The sequence below is a fragment of the Chiloscyllium punctatum genome, chromosome 40, assembly GCF_047496795.1.
Source record: "Chiloscyllium punctatum isolate Juve2018m chromosome 40, sChiPun1.3, whole genome shotgun sequence".
NCBI classification, from domain to species: domain Eukaryota; kingdom Metazoa; phylum Chordata; class Chondrichthyes; order Orectolobiformes; family Hemiscylliidae; genus Chiloscyllium; species Chiloscyllium punctatum.
Window position 1 is genome coordinate 47,445,452 of NC_092778.1, and position 26,019 is coordinate 47,471,470.

At 39.0% G+C, this 26,019-nt stretch overlaps 1 protein-coding gene across 2 annotated transcripts in view; it reads left to right on the top strand.

Moving 5' to 3' along the window:
* trrap (transformation/transcription domain-associated protein) overlaps window positions 1-26,019 on the top strand; it is a 223,741-nt gene that overhangs the window by 156,492 nt on the left and 41,230 nt on the right. Inside the window, exons 54-65 of one of the 2 annotated variants that reach the window (XM_072559829.1) lie at window positions 1,806-1,943; window positions 2,800-2,912; window positions 3,988-4,123; window positions 7,784-7,975; window positions 10,382-10,577; window positions 12,736-12,774; window positions 13,674-13,939; window positions 14,464-14,564; window positions 18,780-18,981; window positions 21,267-21,431; window positions 23,611-23,701; window positions 25,743-25,942. In XM_072559829.1, coding sequence (XP_072415930.1) covers window positions 1,806-1,943; window positions 2,800-2,912; window positions 3,988-4,123; window positions 7,784-7,975; window positions 10,382-10,577; window positions 12,736-12,774; window positions 13,674-13,939; window positions 14,464-14,564; window positions 18,780-18,981; window positions 21,267-21,431; window positions 23,611-23,701; window positions 25,743-25,942 — 1,839 coding nt within the window. The remainder of the gene's footprint in view (window positions 1-1,805; window positions 1,944-2,799; window positions 2,913-3,987; window positions 4,124-7,783; window positions 7,976-10,381; window positions 10,578-12,735; window positions 12,775-13,673; window positions 13,940-14,463; window positions 14,565-18,779; window positions 18,982-21,266; window positions 21,432-23,610; window positions 23,702-25,742; window positions 25,943-26,019) is intronic. The other variant, XM_072559830.1, reaches the window with a different exon arrangement.

The following is a 26,019-nucleotide window of genomic DNA, read 5'->3' on the forward strand; positions in this document are numbered from 1 at the left end:
GCAGCATCCTCCTTCAGAACTGGGATCACAGAACACAAAATGTTAACTGTTTTCTCTCCAAAGATGCTGCTAGACTTGCTGGGTTTCTCCAGTGATTCCTGTTTTTGTTTCATCTTTGAAATGAATGTGGAGTGGTAATAACTGGTACAGTTGAATATAGTGTTCCACAGATTTAGCTTAAATCCTGTCCGTAAGACCAAACATCAGGAGCATTCTATGTATGAATGGCAAACTTAGCCCTGACTCATGGAGGCTAGTGGGATGAAATCCTCCTGATTTCAAGCATGACTACTTTGTACAAAAGCACAATCAAAGAGCAAACCTTTGTTCTGCATTGCAGTAGCTCCCCTCATGTGCTGGTCTTATATTGGTGTCCTTTTGTTTTCATGAAATGCATGTGAACATGCTTTAATTCTGGTTATGAATATGAAAGGATCTCTTGAGGGAAATTTATGTCTGAAAACATAGTTGTCTTTCGGTTCATGACCCCTCCCTCTGTTGTTTGGTGTCACCCCCAATTTGATACTCAAAAGCATCTTGACTGAAGACAATTGCATTTGATTTTATTTAGCATGCATGTTATTACTGAGTTTTTATGGTGACTTGGGGATGGTGGAATCTGGACCCTGATACATTTAACTCCATTGTGCCTTGTCACTTACTTTGTATCAATTCTGTTGTCTTTGCTATTGACTTAATAGCAGTGGACAAAATGTTTCCTTCCTCTGTTACCGTTTGCTATCTATTTTCTAGTTTAACTCTAAATTTCATTTATCACCTGACTTCATTATCATCTTCCTAAAGTGCTCTTTATATGTTTCATTGCTATTCATTTTTCTCTGGTTTACGTGACATGACACTGAAAAGCTGTGTGATCTGTGGAAAAGTGAGCACCTATTAATAATTACGTTGTTTCTATCCATTTTCACCTAGTGTTGCTTCTTAAGCCATTCCATATTTGTTGTAAATGTAGTGAACATGTTGGGAGTTACCCAATCAGGTGGCTGAAAGATGGAATTATGGGTACCACTTGTAATGTTACCCAAGAGAAAAATAACATGGTTTCAATCTAATCTACCAATTTTAGTAATTGCAAAGATTTTGTTACATAATTTTCTTTTGTCAGGCCATTAGTCAGATAAGATTTGCTAAGGTGGTAGCATGCCAGGAACTATGGGAATTGTTTTTCTGAGAGCAGAAAATGTAATAGGCATATTTGGTAGAGATGCTCAAAACTGTAAGGTATTTTGGAGTAGATATGGAGATTAAATACCTCAATTTAACTAGTAGAGTGAGGTGAAGTAGTTTTAGCACAGTGAGTTATTGTGACAAATGCAGTGCCAGAAAGAGTTGGAAGCAGTTTCTGGTTTAACTTTCAAAAGGGAATTAGATAAATGCTTGAAAAGGAAACATTTTGAGGGTGATAACGAACATTGCAAGTGAGAAAAAAGATAGTCACCATAATCTGAGAGCCATAGGGTTACTCTCTCTCACTTCTCACACACTGACCTCAGACTTGAAATCCACACAGAGTCAAAGCTACAGTTTCAAACTGGCAGCAGCCACAACACGGATTCATTTAGACAATGGAACACAGGTTTCTGCAGCCAATGGACATGAATTTATTTCACAAGGGAACACACAATTTTCTCACAGAATAGCCACTTCCTTTGATTCTGTAATTAGAATTATTTTTTTCTCTCCGTATAGCATGTTGCACATTATCAACTCAATGCTTTTGATTTACTATTTTTTTGATTTATAATTGATTTATAATTACACTACTGGTTTAATTATGTTTACAGGAAATTTTGGATTCATTGGCTGAATTGTACTCCCTATTGCAAGAGGAGGATATGTGGGCTGGCCTTTGGCAAAAACGGTGCAAGTTTCCTGAGACTGCTACAGCAATCGCCTATGAGCAACATGGTTTCTTTGAGCAAGTATGCCTGTCTGTTAGACACTATCAAAGGTCTTGGGATTCGTTCTATGTCTCAAACAGTTGAGATGTCTGCTTTCATTTCACAGTTAATGCTTTCTAAGCTCTGCCTAATGCATACTAATGATTTGTTCAGGTATCCTGATTTGGGTTGCAATTTTCTCATAGTAAGCTTAGGGGAGTGGTCTTGGTAAAGAAATACCAATCGTGAAAGTTGGTAGTCAGGGCAAGTTTTTTGTTTGCTAATGGATAATCAGTAGTTTTCCCTAACAACCCACTGATGGGTGTGTTGTCTGCAAGCAAGGAACAGGTCATTTTAAACGTAAGATGCAGAGTTTTTTCCCCTCACAGATTCCCCCAATTCGTATGCCAAAAGTGGCCATTCAGGAAGATGACAACCATTGAATTCCCATGGTCATGGGAAGGAGATAGGAGTTTTTTTCAAAAAAAAAAGAGTCCAAACTCTGATATTGTGGAGACCATTCTTGAAGCAACAGAGTGCAAGAGAAAATGTGTGTATATTCACTCTATTTTTGCAAATGTGTGCACACGGTCTTTAGCACATTTGGCTTTCAGCATGTTTTTAGCTGAAGTAGTATGGGGAGCTGGGCAAATGAGCAAAAGGATAGTCACCATAGGGTTACCCTGTCATAGAGAGAGATGACTGGTGGTTGTTTCTTCTGAGTGTCACCACACCTTGGTGCTGGGAGAGGTTGAGAAAAAGAATCCTTCATCTTACCTTTTGCCAGTGCTTGCAAATTGAGCAATGCCATGCTTACTTTTTTTGCTCCATTTTAGATTTTTTTAATATTGGTTTGCAACCATAGCCTTGAAGTAATCAAGCCTATATTTCTGTGAAGGCACAGGAAACTTATGAGAAGGCAATGGATAAAGCCAGAAAAGAGAATGAAAGAAATAATGCATCACCTGCCATTTTTCCAGAGTATCAGCTGTGGGAGGATCACTGGAATCGGTAAGTGTATTAAATTCCTAGCTGGCATGAAGATTTTAAACAGCAACACTGTCTAATGCAGTTTGTTTCTCATACCCAAAACATTAGCTGTCTTCCTCCCTGGGCTCAAGAGTTGCTCTGCTTGGATACTTGTTACTTAGATTAGATTACTTAGATTAGATTACTTAGATTAGATTACTTAGATTAGATTACTTAGATTAGATTACTTAGATTAGATTACTTACAGTGTGGAAACAGGACCTTCGGCCCAACAAGTCCACACCGACCCGCCGAAGCGCAACCCACCCAGACCCATTTCCCAACACCTAACACTATGGGCAATTTAGCATGTCCAATTCACCTAACCTGCACACGGTTGGATTGTGGGAGGAAACCGGAGCACCCGGAGGTCAGTTACAGTGGTGTCTTTTAATCATGCAGCCCAATGTTACATGAAACCTTTCCCAAATCCCTGTTTGCATTCAGTTGGAGAACCATGTTCAAAGCTTGACATGCAACCTTTAGCAAAGATGGCAAGATTTGGTGTGGGTATGGAGTGGGGTTACTAGGATGATCTGAGATGAGGCAATTCATTTATGCGGAGAGGTTTTGAGAAGCTGGGATTGTAACTTGGCAAGATTGTGGGGTCAAGGCGGGTTTGTAGAGAACTAACCACTGCTAGTTTTGATGAAGGGTCACTGGACCTGAAACATAAACTCTGCTTTCTTCCCACAGATGCAGCTAGACCTGCTGAGTTTCTCCAGCAATTTGTTTTTGTTTCAGATTTCTGACATTTCGGTTTGTGGACCAAACAGATTGCTCAATTGAAGAGCCATCATATAAATAAGGGACCAAATGGCCTCCTAATGTGCTCTAAGTTTCTTTAAATATGATGTTCTCCCAACACTTTTGGAAACCAAATTCCTCACTAGCATCACAAGATATACACCAATGATTTCATTCATTGTATTCCACAAAGGCACAGCTCATAATGGAAAAGATGTTAAATAGATTGATTTTTATGAAGCCAATCAATGATGCTACCTTCTCATGAACCTAATTTACTTGTTGCCTTATTCTGTTTCACAATCAACAGCTGCTCAAAGGAACTGAATCAGTGGGAAGCACTGACTGAGTATGGTCAGTCTAAAGGCCATATTAATCCTTATCTGGTATTGGAATGTGCTTGGAGAGTCTCTAACTGGGCTGCTATGAAAGAAGCACTGGTGCAGGTAAGCAACTTTTGAAGTAGATGCACCAGTTTATGTTCTGTAATAATTAATATTTCAAATCCTTTCTGTTTTTCCTTTAATTACCATAATTTTACTTCCAAAATATCTATCCTAATGTGGCTCTACTTTGTTTTCAACAATTGTATCTTCGTGAATAGTTCTGCTAAAGCAGTGTGGATGGGTCAAGTGCTACTTTATATAGTCTTAGGTTGGCTGTTGGTATTAAATTTTGTTTATACTAAATAATTCTTATTAAATTATTTGGTTATTTTATATGAACACTCTAATTCTACATCCATTGTTTGTACAGACTCTGAGAGTCCCTTGTCTCAAGTCTGAAAATTCAACACTTTCTACTTGCAATTTTTGGGAAACCTCCCTTGCTGAAAGGGTGAGGTTGCTTATTGCCAGTGCTAAGAGGCCAAATGTTTCTACCAATCTGCACATATTCTTAGACCTAAGAGGTGAATATTCCTTCAGAGTGTCTGTCTTCTGTTTCGGCTACTAGAGGAGATTGGTAATTGTGTATAATTCTCTACTTAATGGCAAGACCCTCATACTTGGCAGAGAGATTTTTGCACCTGCTGGCCACCGACTGAGTTTAAAAAATATCTCTTGACAAAATGCCTGTCGGGTGATTGGTGTGACCTGAACCATGTAGAGAAAAGCTCTGACTTTGTGCTAACTGCACTCTGGCGATGGCTTGTTTTCAATTGGAAAGCTGGTCCAGAGATCAATTGCAGCATTGAACCAATTTCCTTTTATTTCTTTCACCGAGTACAGATATTCCACCCTCAGTATTTCTCTCAGAACTGCTGAATAGTCAGTGTTGTGCTGTCAAACGTGGAAATCTTCTGTCCTAAAGGAGGATTATATTCCCAAATGCTCTATTCCTCATCTGATAACTGATTGCATTTAGTTTTGCTTTATTGTATTTATGGATCAGCTGTTGAATAATTGCATGAGCATCTGCTTGTTACTAATTTGTTGTTTATCATGGTTCCAATATCTGAGAAATAAAGCACAGTTTCTCAAAGAAAACATATTTTAAGACTTTTGAAGTGGAGCGGCAACTGATTTTGAAAAATTGAATAAATTCATGTGATATGGGCATTGTTGACAAGCCCAGCATTTATTGCTGTTTCCCTTGTGCATTGGCGATGTTTAACAAAGAACAGTACACTCTGTGCCACATGTTGTTATTAATGACAGGAGAGATAAACAGCACATGTTCACAATATTATTAACAGTGGATGCATACTTCTGTAAATATGTATTTTCTTTTGTTAATTTTTATGATTGCAAGTTCAGAACAAAGCCAAGAGCTTTTGCACAAAAAGTCTTCAGCTCCTGCTGTTCATTCAGCCTCTTCAGCATTGCATCCATTAATTCTTGGGGGGTTACATTTCATCAGCTCTAGCCTATGGCAGCTGGTGTGTTTTATTACAACTGATGAGAACTGACTCGTAATAACTTGGCATGTTGCTAAAATCATTTTGAAAATATTCTGATGTTCTGTTATTTAAGGAGACTGCAGTTAGTTCTTTTTCATAAAGTTCGGGGTACCTTATTATCCCTAGCAGCATTCATCCAAAGATGGTCTTTGGAACCATGGTGTTTGGTTCTAAGAAGAACTTGTACTACTGCAGCAAAAACGTCAATCATTTAGTTTTTTGCATAGACATGCTAGAACAGTTGTCTTTACTTGTCTATGGATCATCTGTATCCTTTATTTGTTCTCTTAACCTAGCTCATCCCAATCAAACAATTGAAGTCTAATCCTTCATGTTTTGTGCGATTCCAAACTGCGTTCCAATGTATTTAACCCCTCTATCTTTCAAAATATATTTGGGGCAGTTTTAACTGAGCATTCAGTTGGAATTTACATGAGATCAGGTGGGATGTCAGTGTTATATGTTGTGCAATATCCTTCTCCAATAACTTCAACCAGATTTCCACTGCCCCCTCAGAACAAATACTTTCTGACGTGCTCCTGAACAGCCTAGCTCTAACTTTAAGTTTCAGTATGGATTCCCTCACGAGTGGAAATTTTTTGTATTCACCCTATCAAATTCTTTGATCATGTCAAATGCCGTAGTTAAATCACCTTAATCTTCCATACAAAATGAAATTGCTAGGTTTGTATTCAAGTCTATGCACATAATTTAACCTTTTTACCTCTTGTATCATTTTTATAAATCTCCACTGCATCAGCTCCAAGGTCATATCCTTCCTGAGATGTGGTGTCCAGAAGTGAATGCATTACTCCAAAATGTGGTATAACCAATGCACTTTATGACACCAGCATAACTCTACTGTCTTTGTATGTTATTGTGTAGAGGCAGCTAAGTACATTACCACTTGCAATAGATTTCAATTTTGAGAGTATGGGGACCTTTGAAGCCTGCTACAAAAATATTTCGGTGAAATTATTTTGCTTTCAAGGTATTGCATCTGTATATACATGTGTGCCCATTTGTCATTGCTTATTTTATGTATCTTGTGCCTGGAGCCTAGAAGTCTAATACTCCTGAGAATGCTGTAGCATCCTCCTGTGGGTTCTAAATTTAGTCCTTCATGTAGCTTTGTTCCCATAAGCTTCAACCTCTCCAGTTATGTAATTTAGAAATTTCTCATGTGTAACAGTGTCTTAACCCCAGTAGTGTCTGATTTTAATCCGTTGTATTTCAGTAATCTAAGTGGAGAAAGTATATATAAAGAGTTCCCCTTGGACTGACTGCTATGTATTGGCCATTTGCATAGGTATTCCTTTTCCCTTTTGCTCAGTTTAATATTGAGATATGTCAGAATCAAACATTTTTAGGGGCAAAAGATAAGCGTCATATTTGGGAGCAATTTGTTTGAGTCAAGAAGAATCATTCAGTTGCCATCACTTAAGAAGCCTTATCCGTGCAATATTAGTTTTCTCCCTCTCTCATCCATTTGCCATTGGTGTTTGTTATGTGAAGCATGACACATTTAAAGATCAATGAAGATCCTGCAAGACCGATAACCTTGCTGCCACATAAATGCAGCATTATGGAATCATACTAGTATGGCCTATCATACTAGTGCTAACTGTTTGTTGGAACTGTTTGTTTAGTCCCTGTTTTTATCACCTTTGAAGTATATTTCAAATTCCTTTCTGAAAGTTACTTTTTAATCAACCAAGATCATTTTCCACAAGAAGTGCATTCCAGCTCTTAACCGCACAAACAAATGTTCTTCTCCCCTTTCGACAATTATCTGAAATTTGAAGCCTCTGTTTATTAACCCTCCAGTGGAGGGAAATAATTTCTTAGTATTTACTCCACTATATTCCCCCCTCCTTTTGATGGGCTTTGAGAGTACACAGAATACAGCAGACTTGTCAGTTACCATTTTTGGCAAAGGAACTTGAACATTTTCAAATAAATAATATTGCTGCTGTGGCTGGAGGCTTGTATAGTCACACAAAAGCAACTTGAAGGACTCTGATTTTCTTTGAAAACATAATGCAGAATGTAGTTCAAATCTCTTCTCTCCTAAGTAAGTTTTCACTTTGTTAGAGTCTATAGTCTGAAAGTGACATATGTTCTTTTAAGTTTTATATCTGCATTGACCATCTTTGTAAGGAGGAAATGCTGTGGTGAGCTCAGTGATCCTTTTAAAACACTTCAGGTGGAGCTGAGTTGCCCAAAGGAGATGGCATGGAAAGTCAACATGTACCGAGGCTACTTGGCTATTTGTCACCCTGAAGAACAGCAGCTCAACTTTATCGAACGTCTAGTAGAGATGGCTAGCAGTCTCGCAATCCGTGAATGGCGGAGACTCCCACATATTGTGTCTCATGTCCATACGCCATTGCTTCAGGTGAGTGTGCCATGCTGACATCACTGGGATTTGGCAGTTCGCAGCAATGTGATAAACTTGTAAATCTCTGTGTATGTGCAGAAATCAGTGTGGACTCGATGGGCCGAATGGCTTGCTCCCACACTGTAGGAATTCTGTGATAAGAAATAGGAGCAGGAACTGGCCATTTGGTCCCCTCAAACCTCCCCAGCTGTTCAGCAAGATCATGGTTAATCTGTTCCTGCTCACACCTCCTTTTTCATGCCAGCTCAGTATAGCCAACTGATATTCCAAAAATCTATTTACCTTCATTTTAAACATGAATGCTTGCTTACATTTAGTGATCAAGTCTCCACGAATAAATTCCTTTGCATCTATTTTAAATGTGTATCTTGTTATTTTGTAACTATATCCCCTAATTCAAGATTCCCCCACTAATGGAAACATCTCAAAATCTAACCTGTCAAGCCCCCTCAGAACTTCAACACTTCAATAAGATCACCCCTCATTCTTTTGAACATTAGTGAATAAACGTTTCGTCCCCTGTCTAGGTGACATCCTCAGTGCTTGGGAGCCTCCTGTGAAGCGCTTCTGTGCTGTTTCCTCCGGCATTTATAGTGGCCTGTCTCTGCCGCTTCCGGTTGTCAGTTCGAGCTGTCCGCTGTAGTGGCCGGTATATTGGGTCCAGGTCGATGTGTTTGTTGATAGAGTCTGTGGATGAGTGCCATTCCTCTAGGAATTCCCTGGCTGTTCTCTGTTTGGCTTGCCCTATAATGGTAATGTTGTCCCAGTCGAATTCATGTTGCTTGTCGTCTGTGTGTGTGGCTACTAAGGATAGCTGGTCGTGTCGTTTCGTGGCTAGTTGGTGTTCGTGTATACGGATCGTTAGCTGTCTTCCTGTTTGTCCGATGTAGTGTTTTGTGCAGTCCTTGCATGGGATTTTGTACACTACATTAGTTTTGCTCATGTTGGGTATCGGGTCCTTTGTTCTGGTGAATGAATTCGACTGGGACAACACTACCATTATAGGGCAAGCCAAACAGAGAACAGCCAGGGAATTCCTAGAGGCATGGCACTCATCCACAGACTCTATCAACAAACACATCGACCTGGACCCAATATACCAGCCACTACAGCGGACAGCTCGAACTGACAACCGGAAGCGGCAGAGACAGGCCACTATAAATGCCGGAGGGAACAGCACAGAAGCGCTTCACAGGAGGCTCCCAAGCACTGAGGATGTCACCTCGACAGGGGACGAAACATTTGCAAGACAAATTCCCAGCTCGGCGAACAGAACCACAACAACGAGCACCCAAGCTACAAATCTTCTCCCAAACTTTGAATTAGTGAATAAAGTTCTAACCTTTTTGAGCTGTTCTTGATAAGTCATCTCACTCATTCCAGGAATCAGATGAGTGAATCTCTTTTGAACAGCCCCAACGCCAGTATTTTTTGTATTAATTCATGGGAGGAGGGTGTCACTGGCTAAGTCAGCATTTATTGCCCGTTCCTAATAGCCCAGAGAGCAGTTAACAGTGAGCCACATTGCTGTGGTTGTCACATGTAGGTCAGACCAGATAAGGTTGGCAGTTTCCTTCCTTAAAGAACATTAACCAGATGGGTTTTTCCAACAATTGGCAATGGATTGATGGTTATCATTAGACTCTTAATGCTAGATTTGTATTGATTTCAAATCTCACCATCTGCCATGGCAGGATTCAAACCCAGATCCCCAGAACATTCCTTTGGTCTCTGGATTAACAGTCCAGCGATAATACCACTAGACCATCACTCTCCCCTTTATCCTTCCATAAATATGGTAGCAAAACTTTAGCATTGTTTGCTCTGGACTGGTGTCCGTGTTGAACAGCAAATTCCAAGATCATCTTAATTTAGGACAGACATTAAAAGTTAATGGATTTAGATTTGAATATTGTCATTTAATATTTACCTTGAATATACGTAAATCAAAACTGTTAGAATGTAATTGATGTGTTTGAATAAATAGACAGTCCTTTGTGTGCAGTTTATAGGGGATTTAGCCATCAAGTTTTATATTTGAAGGACTCCATCAGGAAGTTGCCAGCATTTGTTATAGTTGTAATTGTTAACATTTTCAGTTATTATAGTAATTTCAAAAGGATTAAAAGACATGTCACCAGCAGCTCCAGTGTTGTATCTTTGACAGGTTTAAGATGCCACATGTTGCCACATGCTGTATATGTGCTGTTAACAAATAAGCATGTTCAGTGATAACTTTTACTATTCATTGTGCATGCCTTTGAATTGGATTGTTTACAACACTTCAGGCGTGCTACAAATTCTCTCACTCTACTTGGTAAATCTATATTTACGGTTGACATTAGAATGGAATGCATTTTTTCATTGGAACTTAATGTTGATGGGATTTTGTTCAAATTGTAGGCGGCTCAGCAAATTATTGAACTGCAGGAAGCTGCTCAAATAAATGCTGGTTTACAGCCTGCCAATTTGGGGAGGAATACAAGTTTACATGACATGAAGACTGTGGTGAAAACTTGGCGGAATCGTTTGCCCATTGTGTCCGATGACCTTTCTCACTGGAGCAGCATCTTCATGTGGAGACAACATCATTATCAAGGTATGACCTGATATACCTGCCAACATGCATTTTTATGTAAGGATATGTTACTTGTGTGTGTTAATGGTGCATTGTGATGAGACTTGTGCATTTCTGAGTTCTAAGATACTGATGTATCTGTGTAGGCTTCAGCAACTTTTCAGTGAATGTATGCCCTTAGATTTCGGTGTAAGAATAAGCTATTTGTATTAGAGATAGTTAATGGAATTGATAGGGTAAACAGATTGACTGGGGCTAGGAAGCTAGATCGCGAGGAGTTAACCTTAAAATTAAAGCTAGACTGACCAGTGGTGACATAAGGAAGCACTTCCCATGAAAGCATCATGGAAGCCTAGGACTGTAATCCCCTAAAATGCTGTTTTGGTATGTCAGTTGAGAATTTCCAGACTGGAAAAGTTGAGAGGTTTGAGGTACAAATGGAATCATCTAACTGGGTGGCAGAACAGGCTCAAACAGGCTCTAATTCAGCCAATAGGAAATTGATAGGTTAATTCACATATTATACGATATGTACACCACAGAACTGGGCAATTAAATCCAACAAGTTTATCGTTTTAAGCATGCATGCGTGGATCATATTTAAAACCCATCTTGGAATCAGCTCTTGTTTTCCAAAAGATATAAGTAATCAGATTGAATAGTTCACAAGTCGGCGCAACATCGAGGGCCGAAGGGCCTGTTCTGCGCTGTATTGTTCTATGTTCTAGTTTTTGTTTTTGGTAAGATTTAAAACAAATGTGGTGTTATACATTTTAGTTAGCTATTGGAATTGTGATCCCATGCTCTGAAATTCCGTCTCCAAACCCATCTGCATCTCACTGACCTGAAGCATTAGCAGAGCAAAATATGGGCTAATGATGGTGAAGCTATTGTCATTCTCCATCATTAGAATGCTGAGGGACAAGGCAAATTTGAGAATTGTGTGTAAATCAGAAGTTATGGTGAGTCAACTTAAACCAATAATTCAGCTATTGGGACAAAAATGACTTGATTATCATATGTAGTATACATTACAAAGATTAAAATTGTTGTGCTGTTGACGATTTAAGAACTTAAGCCCTAGATTTGAGACATTATTTAGTTAATTTTTATAAGAAATTAATTAATCAGGTTATTAAGATAATTGTAATAAATTGACGTTGATTTTCAACTTTGTCTAATTTTGAATAAAATGTGCCGTACAATAGCTCATTTAGCCTATGCAACATGTTTATTTAGCTTTCAAAGTTCAGTATTTTTGGAAGAAAATGGAATTTGTTTAATCAGTACACAAGCAAAAATGGTGATTGAGTTGAACAAATTGACTTGGAGCTTGTTCTTATGTTAACCCATGTGGCCTGCCATTGTAAAAAGGAAGGACAAGTTTACATTTGTGTATTGCTCCTTTCATAACCTCAGCACATCCCAAGAACAAGACTACAGCTCCAAGGTACTTAATTGGGAGTAGTACTAATATGTAGGGAACACCAAACTAAATGCTACCATTTTATTTCTGATTTGGTGGAAAACATGTTTTGCACACTAACAAACTAATGTGGGGCTTAGTTTTATTTTTGTACTAAGCACTGGGCTCTTAGCTGGAGTGGTTTAGGCAGGTGCTTATTAGGAATGAATGTCCTGTACAAGGATGTTTGAAAGTATGATGGTGAGATAGCCTATTTGTATAGCCAACAGAGCAGATACAAGATTAAGGAATAGGTCAATATTCATGTTCGCTGAAGATGAGCGATGTGGCAGGATGCAGTGGAATTGTGGGGGTGATGTGGAAGAGGAAGAACCAGGGAAAAGTTACAGAATAAATTAAAGACTTTCCCTTTCCATGCAAAGGGTTGGGGGTGGATGGGGTGAAGATTTCTAAAACTGATATTGATGTTGGTGCCCAAAGATATTCGGGGTTACAAAGCCAAGGTGTGTAGATGGAGTCAAGATACTTATCGACCGCATCTCGTTAAATGGCAGAATAGAGTTGAATAGCATACTCCTGTTGTTATGTTTTTCTCATTTAAGCAAATAATGTTGCAGAACAGTTATCTGTCCCTCCTTACAAAAATTAAATAGTAAAAAACTTTGCAGTAAGATTTGAAGCTGTAATTTATTAGAGTTTAACCATAGCGCACTCCAGGAAATTTGCTATTTTTCGCATTTCCATTCGTTTCAGTGGGACGAACTGCAGCTGATCTTACAAAACTGAAAGCAGGTATGGAACAAATGAGTTTGTAAAATCAAAATGACCTTGGGTTTGAACTCATTTAATGTTGAAATGTTTGTGAATACTTGCAGGAGTTACACTCACCTCATGGTAAAACCTGCTAAAACTCAAAACATTTCCATGTGCGTCACCATTTCTCTTTGCTACAATGTTATGAGATCGACCTGCTCTGTAAATTGGATATCCTAATCAAGGGACAAGATTCAATTTTAAATTTGTAAATCTGAACTTCAGAGTGAGTTGTTAGTCAAGCTTTGAATGCAATACTGTTTTATTTTCATAGATGTATTGGAGTTTCACATTTACTCATTCCTTAACTTTTATCAATAATTCAAAATCATAGAATAGCTACAACACAAAGAGGCCATTCGACCATCATGCCAATGATGGATGCGGAGAACAGAATCTGATTTTCACAAATGTGAATCATTTATAATTTTCCTCACCAGTCAATGCACGAAAGCAAGGCTTGGTCAAGTATAAAATTAAAAACATCATTGAGCATTCAGAAACTAAGTTGCTGTTTGTTTGAATATGTTAATACGTTGAGAGAACAGGTTCAACAGGCTAAATGGCTACTCCTGTTCCTATATTGCTAATTTCCATTTGCCACCATTAGATATGTTCATGTCTTTTGAGAATGTCCCACATATCATCCTATCAGCTCAATAGTTTTAATCAATGTCAAAAGGCCAAATTAAATCTTGCGTCAACTGCAATGGGATAAAGTTTGATCATCAGTTTCATCTTGTAAATGAATATTTGGTGGTTGTTGGTCTTTTTAATGTGGCTCATTTCCAAAATGTCTTTAAAGGGTCTCAAAAAATGTTTTTTTTCCCCTCAAATTTGAAAATAATCAGCTACTTTAATTTTCTTTTTCTCCAAAGCGATCGTGGCAGCCTATGAAAACAGCTCTCAGCATGACCCCAACTCAAATAACGCCATGCTGGGAGTCCATGCCTCTGCCTCAGCTATCATCCAGTATGGGAAGATTGCCCGTAAGCAGGGCCTGGTGAACGTAGCCCTTGATATCCTCAGTCGCATCCATACTATTCCCACCGTGCCCATCGTGGACTGCTTTCAGAAGATTCGACAGCAGGTCAAGTGCTACCTCCAGCAGGCTGGAGTTATGGGCAAGAATGAATGTATGCAGGTAGGCAACGTGGCCATTCCTTCACAAAAAAAGGGGGTGAAGAATCTGGTTAAGTCTGCTGGAAGAGAACGAGCACAAGTCCACTATGACACTTGAGTAATTGCCTGTGATGAGGTTTGTGACAGAGAAGAGTCATTATATATTTGCAACTACTATAGAAATTAAGCAAAAAATATATAAATTGGATTGTTTTGAATTGAAATGCAGTGACAGAAAAGATTTGAAAAGTATGATCAGTGATTGCATAAAGGTATGTAACGCAAGGGAATTGGAAACATTCATAAAGATCACAGTTGCTTTTATCACTACATGGCAAAATCAATAACTTATTAAGAATAATTGATCATCTGTTGAGTTACAGAGCTGTCAGGTAATAACTGCTGTTCAGAGCCTGATCAAACAAAAGGTCACTAATTGAGCTATCTTGAGAACTCAAACTTCTCCTTCTATAAAGACTGCTTTACCAGACTTTTATTAATAAATCAGTACATCATACATTCAGTCTTCAACTTTGTTTCACACAGGGTTTGGAAGTTATTGAATCTACAAATCTGAAGTATTTCACAAAGGAGATGACAGCTGAATTCTACGCACTGAAAGGAATGTTCCTTGCACAGATTAATAAGTATGTAAAAATGACAGGGAACTTAATCCACTCCTTTTTTCCATTAAGGGGTCTAATTCCACTATTTGCTAATAATTAATGTGGGAGTGAACATTTATTTAAAAAACATTGTTTTAGATTTGTTGCAAATATGAGAAGGTCTTGCTTTAACTTGTAATTCTGTTTCACTCTTAATTCCCACATGCATATCTCTCATTCTGGTCAACCTTGAATTGCTACTCTCTATTCTTTCTAAAGCATTTTGCACAAGGTCTGGATAGTTTTAAGGAGAAGAGTCTTCTCATTTTCTACCCTGGGATATGTTTGCAATTTCTTTCAATCCAGAGAAGAGAAGAAAGAATTAGTGTTGCAAAACTGTTCACTAAAGTTGCTGATACATCATTTCAGTTTATCTAGTGAAAGTTACAATACAAGTCAATGACAGACTCTTTCACTTTTTTTTAAACCTCCTTTCCCTTTATCACCCTCCTCAGTGTAAAATCTTGGATCTCTTAACTACTTCATATAATACTCCTGCTGGAAACTGATAAAACTCACCCAACTGAAGCAAGCATGCTTCATTGATCAGGGACCTCTGGCTTAAATTTATAACCTTGCTTGGGAGTTGAACTGTCAACTGTTTGAGCTGCTGTGCCTTGAATATATTCCATGTTTCTATTCACTATTTGCTTCTGAATGGTGCTACATTGTCAAAGGGAAATCTTAATTTGCTTGATCGTACTTGTCCATTACTTTTGTTATTGAATGATCTGTGTATGTTGGGTAACTCCATGCCACCTCATCACTTTTATTTTTATTTCCCCTGCATTGTATAGTTTGATTTAACAGTGTGTTATTCAAAAGCATGTATTTGACATACAAATATGGCACTCTGGATGCTATCTTTAAAGCAAATTGTTTGGATGCTGGATGTCTGAAGAATTCATAAGAGAATGAATCATTGAGCAGCTTAGGCAATGTCTGAGAGAGGAAATTGGGGTTCAGGTTTTTTCTGCTTAGTGTTTCACCTTTAAATGCTAACAGTCTTTCTCTGTTCACTGATGCTGCCTGAGCTGTGTCACCTCGGTTTTTCAGCTTTCATTTTGAAGTTATCTGTATGTAGGGTCATGATGATGTGATTATTTGTTGGGTGAACATTCTTGAAGAATACGAAGCATCCATTCCTCAGCTGGATTTCCAGCACCTCATACTACATGGTGTCTTCCTCAAGTGGTTTGATGTTATAGAACCAAATTGACCAGTTTGGACAACTCCCAATCACACCACCTTTGCTGTCGCACAGGTTGACCCCCCCCCCCACCCGATGCGAGAAAATGTATGTTTTTCTAGCTGCTATACGATGCATACTTTCCTTAGGAGCAAGTTTCTTTTTTTTGTGGGCTGCATATCCTTGATTTTCACCTTTTGAAACAAAATTATATTCCTGTTACCTTTAAGATCCCAGTGTCATGGATATTTCATCAGTGCTGAGCCTCCACAGTGAAGCTTCAATGCACATCCATTCATCCTTATAGTAAAGTATAAAAATTCTACACATCATTTGTCTTGAAAATGCTTCACAGGGGAAATAGGTTAACTTTGAAAGATTTAAAGTTAGTTTTAAATTCACTTGTTACATTTTCCATGAAGTATGTTGTTTACTACTTTATACTTCTTCTAATTTGTTTTTTCAAGTTTACCCATCTACCATGCTTTTTAGCATGAGAATCACTTCTTCCTTGCACCAATGAAAGAGCTGTTTGATGCCACACAGACATTCATATCACTGTTTGAAAACTCATAACTGAAACTGCAATTGACAAGTTATTCAACTTGCATTTTGCTCACCATTTAAGCAAACAGCCCTTCTACAAAGAGAACCAATTAGATGTTACAGTGTGCACCGCAATCTATTTCAGCGATGCCTTCACTATTTTGACAGTTTCTCATTAATAATCTGTGATATTTCACTTCCTACAAAAAAATCCTGAGACTGCCAGATAGCTGAGGTAAATTACAGCTTGCTTAAGCTCTTTGATTTTACAGTTTTCCTTGTGGCCTCTGCTTTTAAGGTGTGGCCACCACTGGTGGAGCAATAAAAATCTGAAATACCCATGAACTTGTGCTTTTGGTTGTCCCAAATGGCTGACAGGAAGGGAAGGGAAGGATCGGATTTTGACCCAGAGACAGTGAAGGACTGGCAATATGTTTCCAAGTCTGAATGATGAATAACTTGGGGAACTTGCAGATGGTGGTGTTCCCATGTATCTGTTGGCCTTGTCCTTCTCTATAGTATTGTGTTTTGTAGATATTATGTATTGCTGCTACTGAGCGCTGGTGATAGAGGGAGTGGCACTAGATCCACAAACAAGCATGTGAGCTGCTTTGTTCTGGTAATGACATCAAGCTTCATTGGTGTTACTCAATCTGCATTCATCCAGGTAATTATTCCAGTATACTCCTGATTTATACCTTGTAACAGTGGACAGGCTTTGGGGAGTCAGGAGATGCAGTATCCCTAGTCTGTGACCTGCTTGTGAAGCTAACTGTATTTAGCGTCACTGTGGAAAGACATTCTGGCTATTGAGGGAGTGCAGCGTAGGTTCACGAGGTCAATTCCTGGAATGGCGGGATTACCTTACGCTGAAAGACTGAAGCGACTGGGCTTGTATACCCTTGAGTTTAGAAGACTGAGAGGAGATCTGATTGAGACGTATAAGATTATGAAAGGATTGGACACTCTGGCAGCAGGAAACATGTTTCCGCTGATGCATGAGTGCCGAGCCAGAGGACACAGCTTAAAAATACGGGGTAGACCATTTAGGACAGAGATGAGGAGAAGCTTCTTCACCCAGAGAGTGGTGGCTGTGTGGAATGCTCTGCCCCAGAGGGCAGTGGAGGCCCAGTCTCTGGATTCATTTAAGAAAGAGTTGGATAGAGCTCTCAATGATAGTGGAATCAAGGGTTATGGAGATAAGGCAGGTACAGGATAGTGATTAGGAATGATCAGCCATGATCATATTGAATGGTGGTGCAGGCTCGAAGGGCTGAATGGCCTATTCCTGCACCTATTGTCTACATAGTGAGACCAGTTGAGTTTCTGGTCAATGGTAGCATCCAACACCACCACCTCTTCTCTCCACCTCCCCCCGACCCCCCGGGTGGGGATGGGGGAGTGGCATTGTGTGGCCCAAATGTTACTTCGCAGTTGCTAGCCCAGGCTTGCATATTGTCCAGGTCTTGTTGCATTTGGGCATGGACTGCTTTAGTACCTGAGGAGTTGTCAATGGTGCTGAACGTTGTTCAATCATCAGGTCACATCCCCACTTCTGACCTTATGCTGGAGGGAAGGTCATTGATGAAGCAGTGAGGTCTAGGGCACTATCCTGAAGTACCCCTACAAAGATTTCCTGGTGATGACTGACCTCCAAGAGGAGGTGATGTCAATATTGGTTGTATAGTGGACAATGAAGAAGGCTATTTCTGAGTACAATGGAATCTTCATCCAATAGACCAAGGAGTGGCTGATGGAGTTTAATTTAAATAAATGTTGCATTTTGGTAAGGTAAAACAAGCAGAACTTATACAGTTAATGGTAGGGCCCTGAGTAGTGTTGCTGAACAGAGACCTAGGGATACAGAGGCTTTTACAGTTATAATATTTAAAAGGCATTTAGATGGGTACATGAATAGGAAATCAACTAGGTAAAAACAAGGACTGCAGATGCTGGAAACCAGAGTCCAGATTAGAGTGGTGCTGGAAAAGCACAGCAGGTCAGGCAGCATCTGAAGAGCAGGAAGATCGACGTTTTGGGCAAAAGCCCTTCCTCCCCTGCCACCGCAGGAATTGCAAAACCTGAGCCCACTTCTGTAGCCTTGATTTTGTTTCTTATCACTAGCAAAGTGTATCAAAACCTGTAATGGGGTTATTTAATTGATGAGAGACACTCTCATAAATTATTGACTTGAGTTGTTTGCATACTTTCACCACTGTGAGGGTTATGTTGAATGCATTTACAGCAAGAGCTCAATACACAACATTTCAAATAAAGACTGCATTTGTAGGGATGTAATGTTTTGTAGAGATACATTCATGTGGTACATTGGGCTTCTGTGGCAATCTTGAATCTGTTACCCTGAAGTTTGAGTTGTTGAGACCTTACAGTTATGGGATAGGATTGGATTTCTTCATGTTTACAATTAATATTTTGTATGTGTTTATTGTCCTGTTACATAGATCTGAGGAAGCCAATAAAGCATTTTCTGCAGCTGTTCAGATGCATGATGTACTGGTAAAAGCTTGGGCAATGTGGGGTGATTATCTGGAGAATATCTTTGTCAAAGAAAGACAGCTTCACCTTGGTGTATCTGCCATCACTTGCTACCTGCACGCTTGTCGCCACCAGAATGAGAGCAAGTCGAGAAAATATCTTGCCAAGGTGAGGATTACAGTGCAAAAGCCAGTGTTCACTGAAACCCTTGAGAAAATTAATATTAAGCATTTAACACAAATCAGTGGCATACTTTCCAAGCATTTTGTTTGTGCCCAGTACAGGAGGGATGTCAAGGTTTGGGAAAGTGGTGGTATTGTCATTGGATGAGTAATCGAGAGATCCAAGCTGTGGGCATGGGTTTGAATCCCACTATAACAAATGGTGAAATTTGAAACCATATAATAACCATTGCATTTTGTCATTACAAACTCATCTGGTTCACTCATGTCCTTTAGAGAAGGAAGCTCTCATCCCTACCAGGTCTGGTCTCCATGTGATTCTAGACACACAGCATTTTGGTTGACTCTTAAATGCACTCTGAAATAGCTCTAGTTCGGCACTGAGTTGAAAGAGCAGTTAGGTATTAGTAATGAATGTTGACCCAGACAGTGACACCCACAACTTGTGAACAAATTTTTTTTTTAAATGGGATAATTCTAGGGATGACTGGAAAAGATGTTGGTATTTCCCTTGGAGCAGAAAAGACTGAAAGCAGATTTGATAGCGGTTTTTAATAACTTAAGGGATTTAACTAGAGTAAATAAAGATAATCCGTTTGCAAAGGTTGAAATATCGATAATAGGAGGGCATAGTTTTAAGGCAATTTGCAAAGCCAGGAAAATTGTTTTTAATACAGTTCAGATTTGGATTGCATTGTCTGGTAGAGTAGTGAAAATTATAGGTGGAAGTGGGTACTGCAGCTGCTGGAGATCAGAGTCAAGGTTAGAGTGGTGCTGGAAAAGCACAGCAGGTCAGGCAGCATCCAAGGAGCAGGAAAATCAACATTTTGGGCAAAAACCCTACATCAGGAAGGGCTTTTGCCCGAAACATCGATTTTCCTGCTCCTCTATTGCTGCCTGACCTGCTGTGCTTTTCCAGCGTCACTGTAATCTAGTGAAAATTATATTCAATAGAAGCTTTCAAAAGGGAATTGTGTGAATGCTTGAAAATAGAAAGTGTGTGGGGAGTGAGGCTAACAGGATTGCTGTTTGAAAGAGCTGCAACAGACTTACTGACAACCTAAGGAACTGTACTACTCTTAATTCTACTTGGACAGTAGTCATGTCAAAAAAGTGATTGTACTTATAGTTGGAATTAAATCTGTCATGTTAACTGATTTGTTTTTTCACGTTTGTAATTTTTATCACCTGTTCCTTTAAAATGGTAGTGTACCTTCTTATGATCACGGAGCAAAGCACGTTGGAATGAACAGAGAAAACATTGCAAACATGATTTTTTTAAAAATTTAGAATCTCTTCCAGTCTGATTCAACCATTGTGTTTTAGTGAAAGCATAAAGATTCAAATCGCTTGTTAAAATTATCATACTGTCAATTATCCGAGTATTGTTGTGGGAATCCTAGATTTGATTTCTTAACATTTGTGTTGTATGCAAAATTATATTTGATGTGTTGGATTTCATTTTCTATACCATAAACCATGAATTGCTTTTTCCTATTTGAGTATAGACTTAGGTTAAAATGATATAGATACTAAATTGCTGCATGCTACCTTTATAATAACAAATAATCTGTTCAGTAATATGGACCTTTAGTACAATACCTGGCCCCGCTGTGCTATGTGCTATCATTCTGCTTTTAGTTTCAGAATTCATTGTAAAAATGCTTTAGGAAGTGCCCTTTATCAATTTATATTAGCTGTATATTAACCAGAAGGGCAATATTAAGTTTTTTTCAAACAGTATGTAATTGCGATTTAATTTTTGTTGACAAAACCTCTATGTACCATGACAAGAACAAATTCTCAATTGTGTTCTAATAAAAACTTTGTTACAGTTTAAAAATGAATAATGCATTAATCAGAAATGCCATTGCAAGAGTCCAAGATTGTACTTTTTATTGAAATCGTGAGGGTTACTAAGTATTTCACTTAATTGCGCTTTCTGCTGTTTGATCCATGATCATGAGAAAGCATACTGCCACCTTCTCAAGGGCACCCAGGGTTGGGCAATGACCTTGCCAGTGAATTTTTGAAAATGATAATTGGTGAGTGGGTACACATGATTTGAATCACTCATTATTTCAATCTGTATCACTGCTGGGTGCTGACCCTTTCATGCATCTTAAAAGCCAAAGATGTGTGAAACCAGCAGCAGTGCATATGCTGTAAGTTGCATTTCATAGTGTGGTATTGGAATTTTGAGTTGACTTCATAATTTTTTGTGTGGGCACAACTCTTAGGAAGGTGTTAACTTCCACTTGCTTTTCCCAGGTCCTTTGGCTACTGAGTTTTGATGATGAAAAGAACACACTGGCAGATGCAGTGGACAAATACTGTATTGGTGTGCCACCTATTCAGTGGCTGGCTTGGATTCCTCAACTCTTGACATGCTTGGTTGGCTCGGAGGGCAAACTTCTTCTCAACCTCATAAGCCAAGTACGTATGTCCCTATAAACTTTGTCATGAATGAATAAGGAAAATTGATCTCCGTCATGGATCAAGATATTTCTTATCAAATTTGCCTCATCCCCTGCTTTAGAATCCGAGAACCCATTTGGTCCCTTTTGCCTGCAATGCAGTTCAGTAGGTTCTGGATTGATTGATTGAATTGTGGCCTTAATTCCATTTTTGTTGTGTAGATTGAGTTTGTATTCACTTGAATTTGGAAGATTTAGAGTGATAAATTGAAGTGTTTTAGGAGGTTAGAAGATTTGATCCATTAGATGTTGGGAATCGTTCCCTCTGGCAGATAGAGTCTTGAACTTTGGGCTGTTAATTCGTGATTTCAGGAAGAAATATTAGTGGAAGTCTGGAACTCGCACTCAGCAAAGCTGTTTCAGATATTTCAAACCTGTGATTTGTTTATTTTGGTAGGTGTGTATTAAGGAATGTGGAATCAATGGGAAATAGTGTTAAGAAACAAGCCTGCCATGATCGAATTTAATGCTGGAAGTTTCCTTGAACTTATTTCTGTTTTTGTTTAATCAGAAGTGTCCAACTTATTTACATTCACTCTAACAAGGATATTGAAAATTTAATACACAAAAACTGTCGAGGCAGTCCTCAGCTTGATGCAAATTATATATTTTTACATTAGGTGGCTATTTTTCACCATCATTGTTGCATTAACATTGTGTAAGATTAGACCATAATTGACAAAGCCAGCATGTATACATGAGCTGATTAAGAATTTTAAACTAAGTTAAAGATTTGTTGATGTCACTGTGACTGTTTTCTTGCCCGTCAGTTATCTGCATGAATGCTGTGCTGATACAATTATTATATGCATATTAAGTTACGCACATATGTGATTGCTGGGTTCCACCATTTAACCTGGGAAAGAGAGGAAAAACTATTCATCTGACCAATCTGCAAAAGTATTACTATCTAATCACTCCCCCATTTCAGGGTTATTGCTTGCTATCAAATTATTATGGATTATACATACATTTATGTATCACTTATTGGGTGCCTGTCTTAATTGATTGCTAAATGCAAAGTCTCTCTCAGAAATGACTTAGTGGGTATGCTCATCTCTTTCCTGGACTTGGTGCTTGATCTTGGCTGAGGTTTCCTGTGCAGTTTAAAGGAAATTCTGTAATTAGTGGTGTCATTTCTCAGACTTAGGCCAAATCTTGTCTTCCTTGTTTGGATATCAAATAACCGTGACACTGTCTTTGTCTTTGGCAATATCCTGACCATCAGGATGGTATTCTGACCACCATTCCTTATTCAATCACTGCCCCAAATCCAACGGCAATGTTAGAAGGAACGGGTAAAATTGAATATATAGCTCCCAAAGTCTTCTGAGGTTTTCCTGACTGTGTGTCTGGGTGTGTTGGAACCTCACTGATTATGGTTGCTGTGATTAATCAGAGACAAAAGAAAATTGCAGATGCTGGAGTCCAAGCTAAACCAGCAAGAGGGTGGAAGAACACAGCAAGCCAGGCCGCATCAGGAGGTAGAGAAGTCAATTTTTTGGGTGTAACCCTTCTTCAGGACTGGGGATTGGTGTAAGGGAGCTCAGATAAAGGGGGAGGATTGGTGAGGGAGGGATAGGTAAACACAAGTAGAGGGTTATACCTGGTTGGTCGCTGGGTGGGATGAACCTGGTTGGTAGCTGGAAGGAAACGTCAATCAGAGGAATGGCGGGGAGGGGCTGGGAAGGGAGTCGGGGGATGGGAATGGAGGTTATTTGCAATTGGAGAACTCAATGTTGAGTCCTCCAAGCTGTAGGCTGCTTCCACCCCCATTTATCTGCAGCTCCCCCAACACCCACCTTAAGTCCAGAAGAAGGGTTATACCCGAAAGGTTGAAGTCTCCACCTAATGCTGCCTGGCCTGTTGTGTTCTCCCAGCCTCCTGCTTGTATTCTGTGATTAATCAGCAATCCCATTATTATATATTGAGAGTGCTTACTAGGGAGACGGAAGGTGAGCTAGAAATCTTTATTTTAATATCTAGCTGATCATTTTGGAATCATGTTGCCTTTTGCTTATGTCACTGCTTACGGTGCAATTCATTTATTTAAAAAGTACTTTGAGATGACCAAGAATTAAGTTTAAAAAGGTGCTATTTTGAACATAACTCGATGTCCATATACCTTTCATTTTCAGGTTGGAAGAGTGTTTCCCCAAGCTGTCTATTTCCCAATTAGAACACTATATTTAACATTGAAGATTGAGCAACGGGAACGTTACAAAAGTGGTAAGGCTTTGGTTGGTGTGAGAAATGAGCTGTTTTCAATTGGTTCTCAAGCCAGCTAGTATAGTAAGAAGAATGATCATAGGTGATGGGCATGCTGAGATTGTGCTGCCCAAAGGTGTTGTTTTTAGACTAGGAGAAAACTGCAAGTGAAAGTTGCATTTTAGTTACACTCGATATCTGTGTGCCACAGAATCCTTTCAATGCTTCATTCCTAAATTGTTCCTCAGTTATGTCAAAGCTTCAGTCCATGTATTAATAAAAAGCTGGATAAGTAATTACGTTTATCTCAGGATTGTGATGCTCAGCTAAAGATTACTTGACCACTTTCTACATGATTTCAGTTTAGGGGGAAATGTACCCACCTACCAGTGATTTAGGTGAAGTTGGTTCTCACTGAGACCTTTTCGGTTTCTCATACTCGGTCACCACCATTATCTGTTGTGTTTTGCAAACTGAGAAAACTATCACTGATCATTGAATTTATTTGTAAATGTTTTATTAGACCCAATTGTGTTAATTTTACAGTGATTTAAATTGGAATTGAAGTTTTTTTTAAAGTGGCATTCTCTTAAAGCTAAAGTATTGTGCAAAATATACCAATTTGATTTCCGTCATGTTCCTTGGCTATAGGGAAAGGTGTGTTAATGAAGTGACCTTTGAAAGCAGGGACAGAGCTGACAAAATAATTGAAATATTGAAAATATGACCGAGTTTGCCATTCAGCCCTTTTGAGCTTGCACCACTATTCAGTGAGATCATGGCTGATCCTCTAACTCAACGGCCTACTCCTGCACTCTCCCAAAACTTTTTCATATCTTTATTGCCTAGAAATCTATTTACTTCTGTTTTAAATATGTTCAGTCATTTGGTCTTCAAAACCTTGTGTTGTAGAATTTTCACAAACTGATCACCCTCCCTCTCAGTGAAGAAGTTTCTCCTCATCCCAGTCTTAAATGATCTACCCATGTCCTGAGACCAATAACATCTTTTTCTAGAGCCCTCAGACAAGCAAAACCTCTTCCTGCACCTAGCTGTTCCCGCCCTGTCAGAAATTGACACGTTTCCCTCAGATAATTCACCATACTACCAAACTCCAGTGAATACAAGTGTTCTTGTCCCCATCTCTTCTTATAAGGCAATCCTGTCATCCAAGAAATCAGTCTGGTGAGCCTTCACTGTAGCCCCTCTGTGGCTCATTTATCCTTTTGCAAGTAGAGAGAGAAGAAAAGTGTACACAATACTCCAGGAATAGTCTCACCAAGACTCTGTAGAACTGCAGTAAGAGATTCTTGTGGCGAAACAGTAGCTGTGTACAGAGCCTAAAATTCCTACCAGATTTTTTTGTGTGGGTGTGCTGCAAGAATTCAAAAGGTTAGTACTTTTTTTTTACGGTTTATATTTTAAAACCGAAAGATTTTTTTTACCTGAGGTTGAGATTCAAAATTAAAATGGTCCTCTCCATTTCACCACACATGCCAAATATGCAGTATGTGCAGTAATATTTTATCTTTCAAGAATTAAAGTTGTTGACTGTACCTTTGTACAAATTGTGAATATTGAAAAATCTTTTAATAATTTGTTTGTGTGGATTGCAGTGCCCTTTATTATCTGTGAGCAGTGTGGCTATTAGGATTGCAGCTGGCAGTCTAAAGTTCTGAAGCTAACAGAAATGTAGGTCAGTAACTCAGGAAGAAGTCTGCATAGTGAGGACAGGATGATGCTCGCCCTGGCAGTGCATGTGAAGTCAATTGATAAGTATCTTAAATCCTTGGAGGGGGATGTGTACATTCCAGTGAATAATACCTGATGGTTTAATTAGTTCATAAAAGTTTATTTTCTTACTGTGATAATAAATATGTCTCATGATACATATTTATATCTGAATTATAATTGCATTTTACAAGTATTATTTGAGTTTGTGTTCTTCGATTAACTTGAGGAACAAGAAAAATTGTGAAACTGTTAATGATTGTTGCAATAACTTTTTCTGACATTTTAGCAGTAAGATAACGCTGAGGGCCATCTTTCTTTTTTGTTACAGACTCAGGACAGCAGCAGCCAGGTTCGGTTGGCACGCAGTCTCACTCTGCCTCTGACCCAGGACCAATACGAGCCACAGCACCAATGTGGCGTTGCAGCCGGATAATGCACATGCAGCGGGAGCTTCACCCGACCCTGCTTTCATCCCTGGAGGGCATTGTGGATCAAATGGTGTGGTTCCGTGAAAACTGGCATGAAGAGGTTTGTTTGTCCAGCTGTTGCATGTTGCTGTTCTTGGCTGTCTGTCCCTTGCTGTCCTTGGCTGGCCCTCCCTTTCT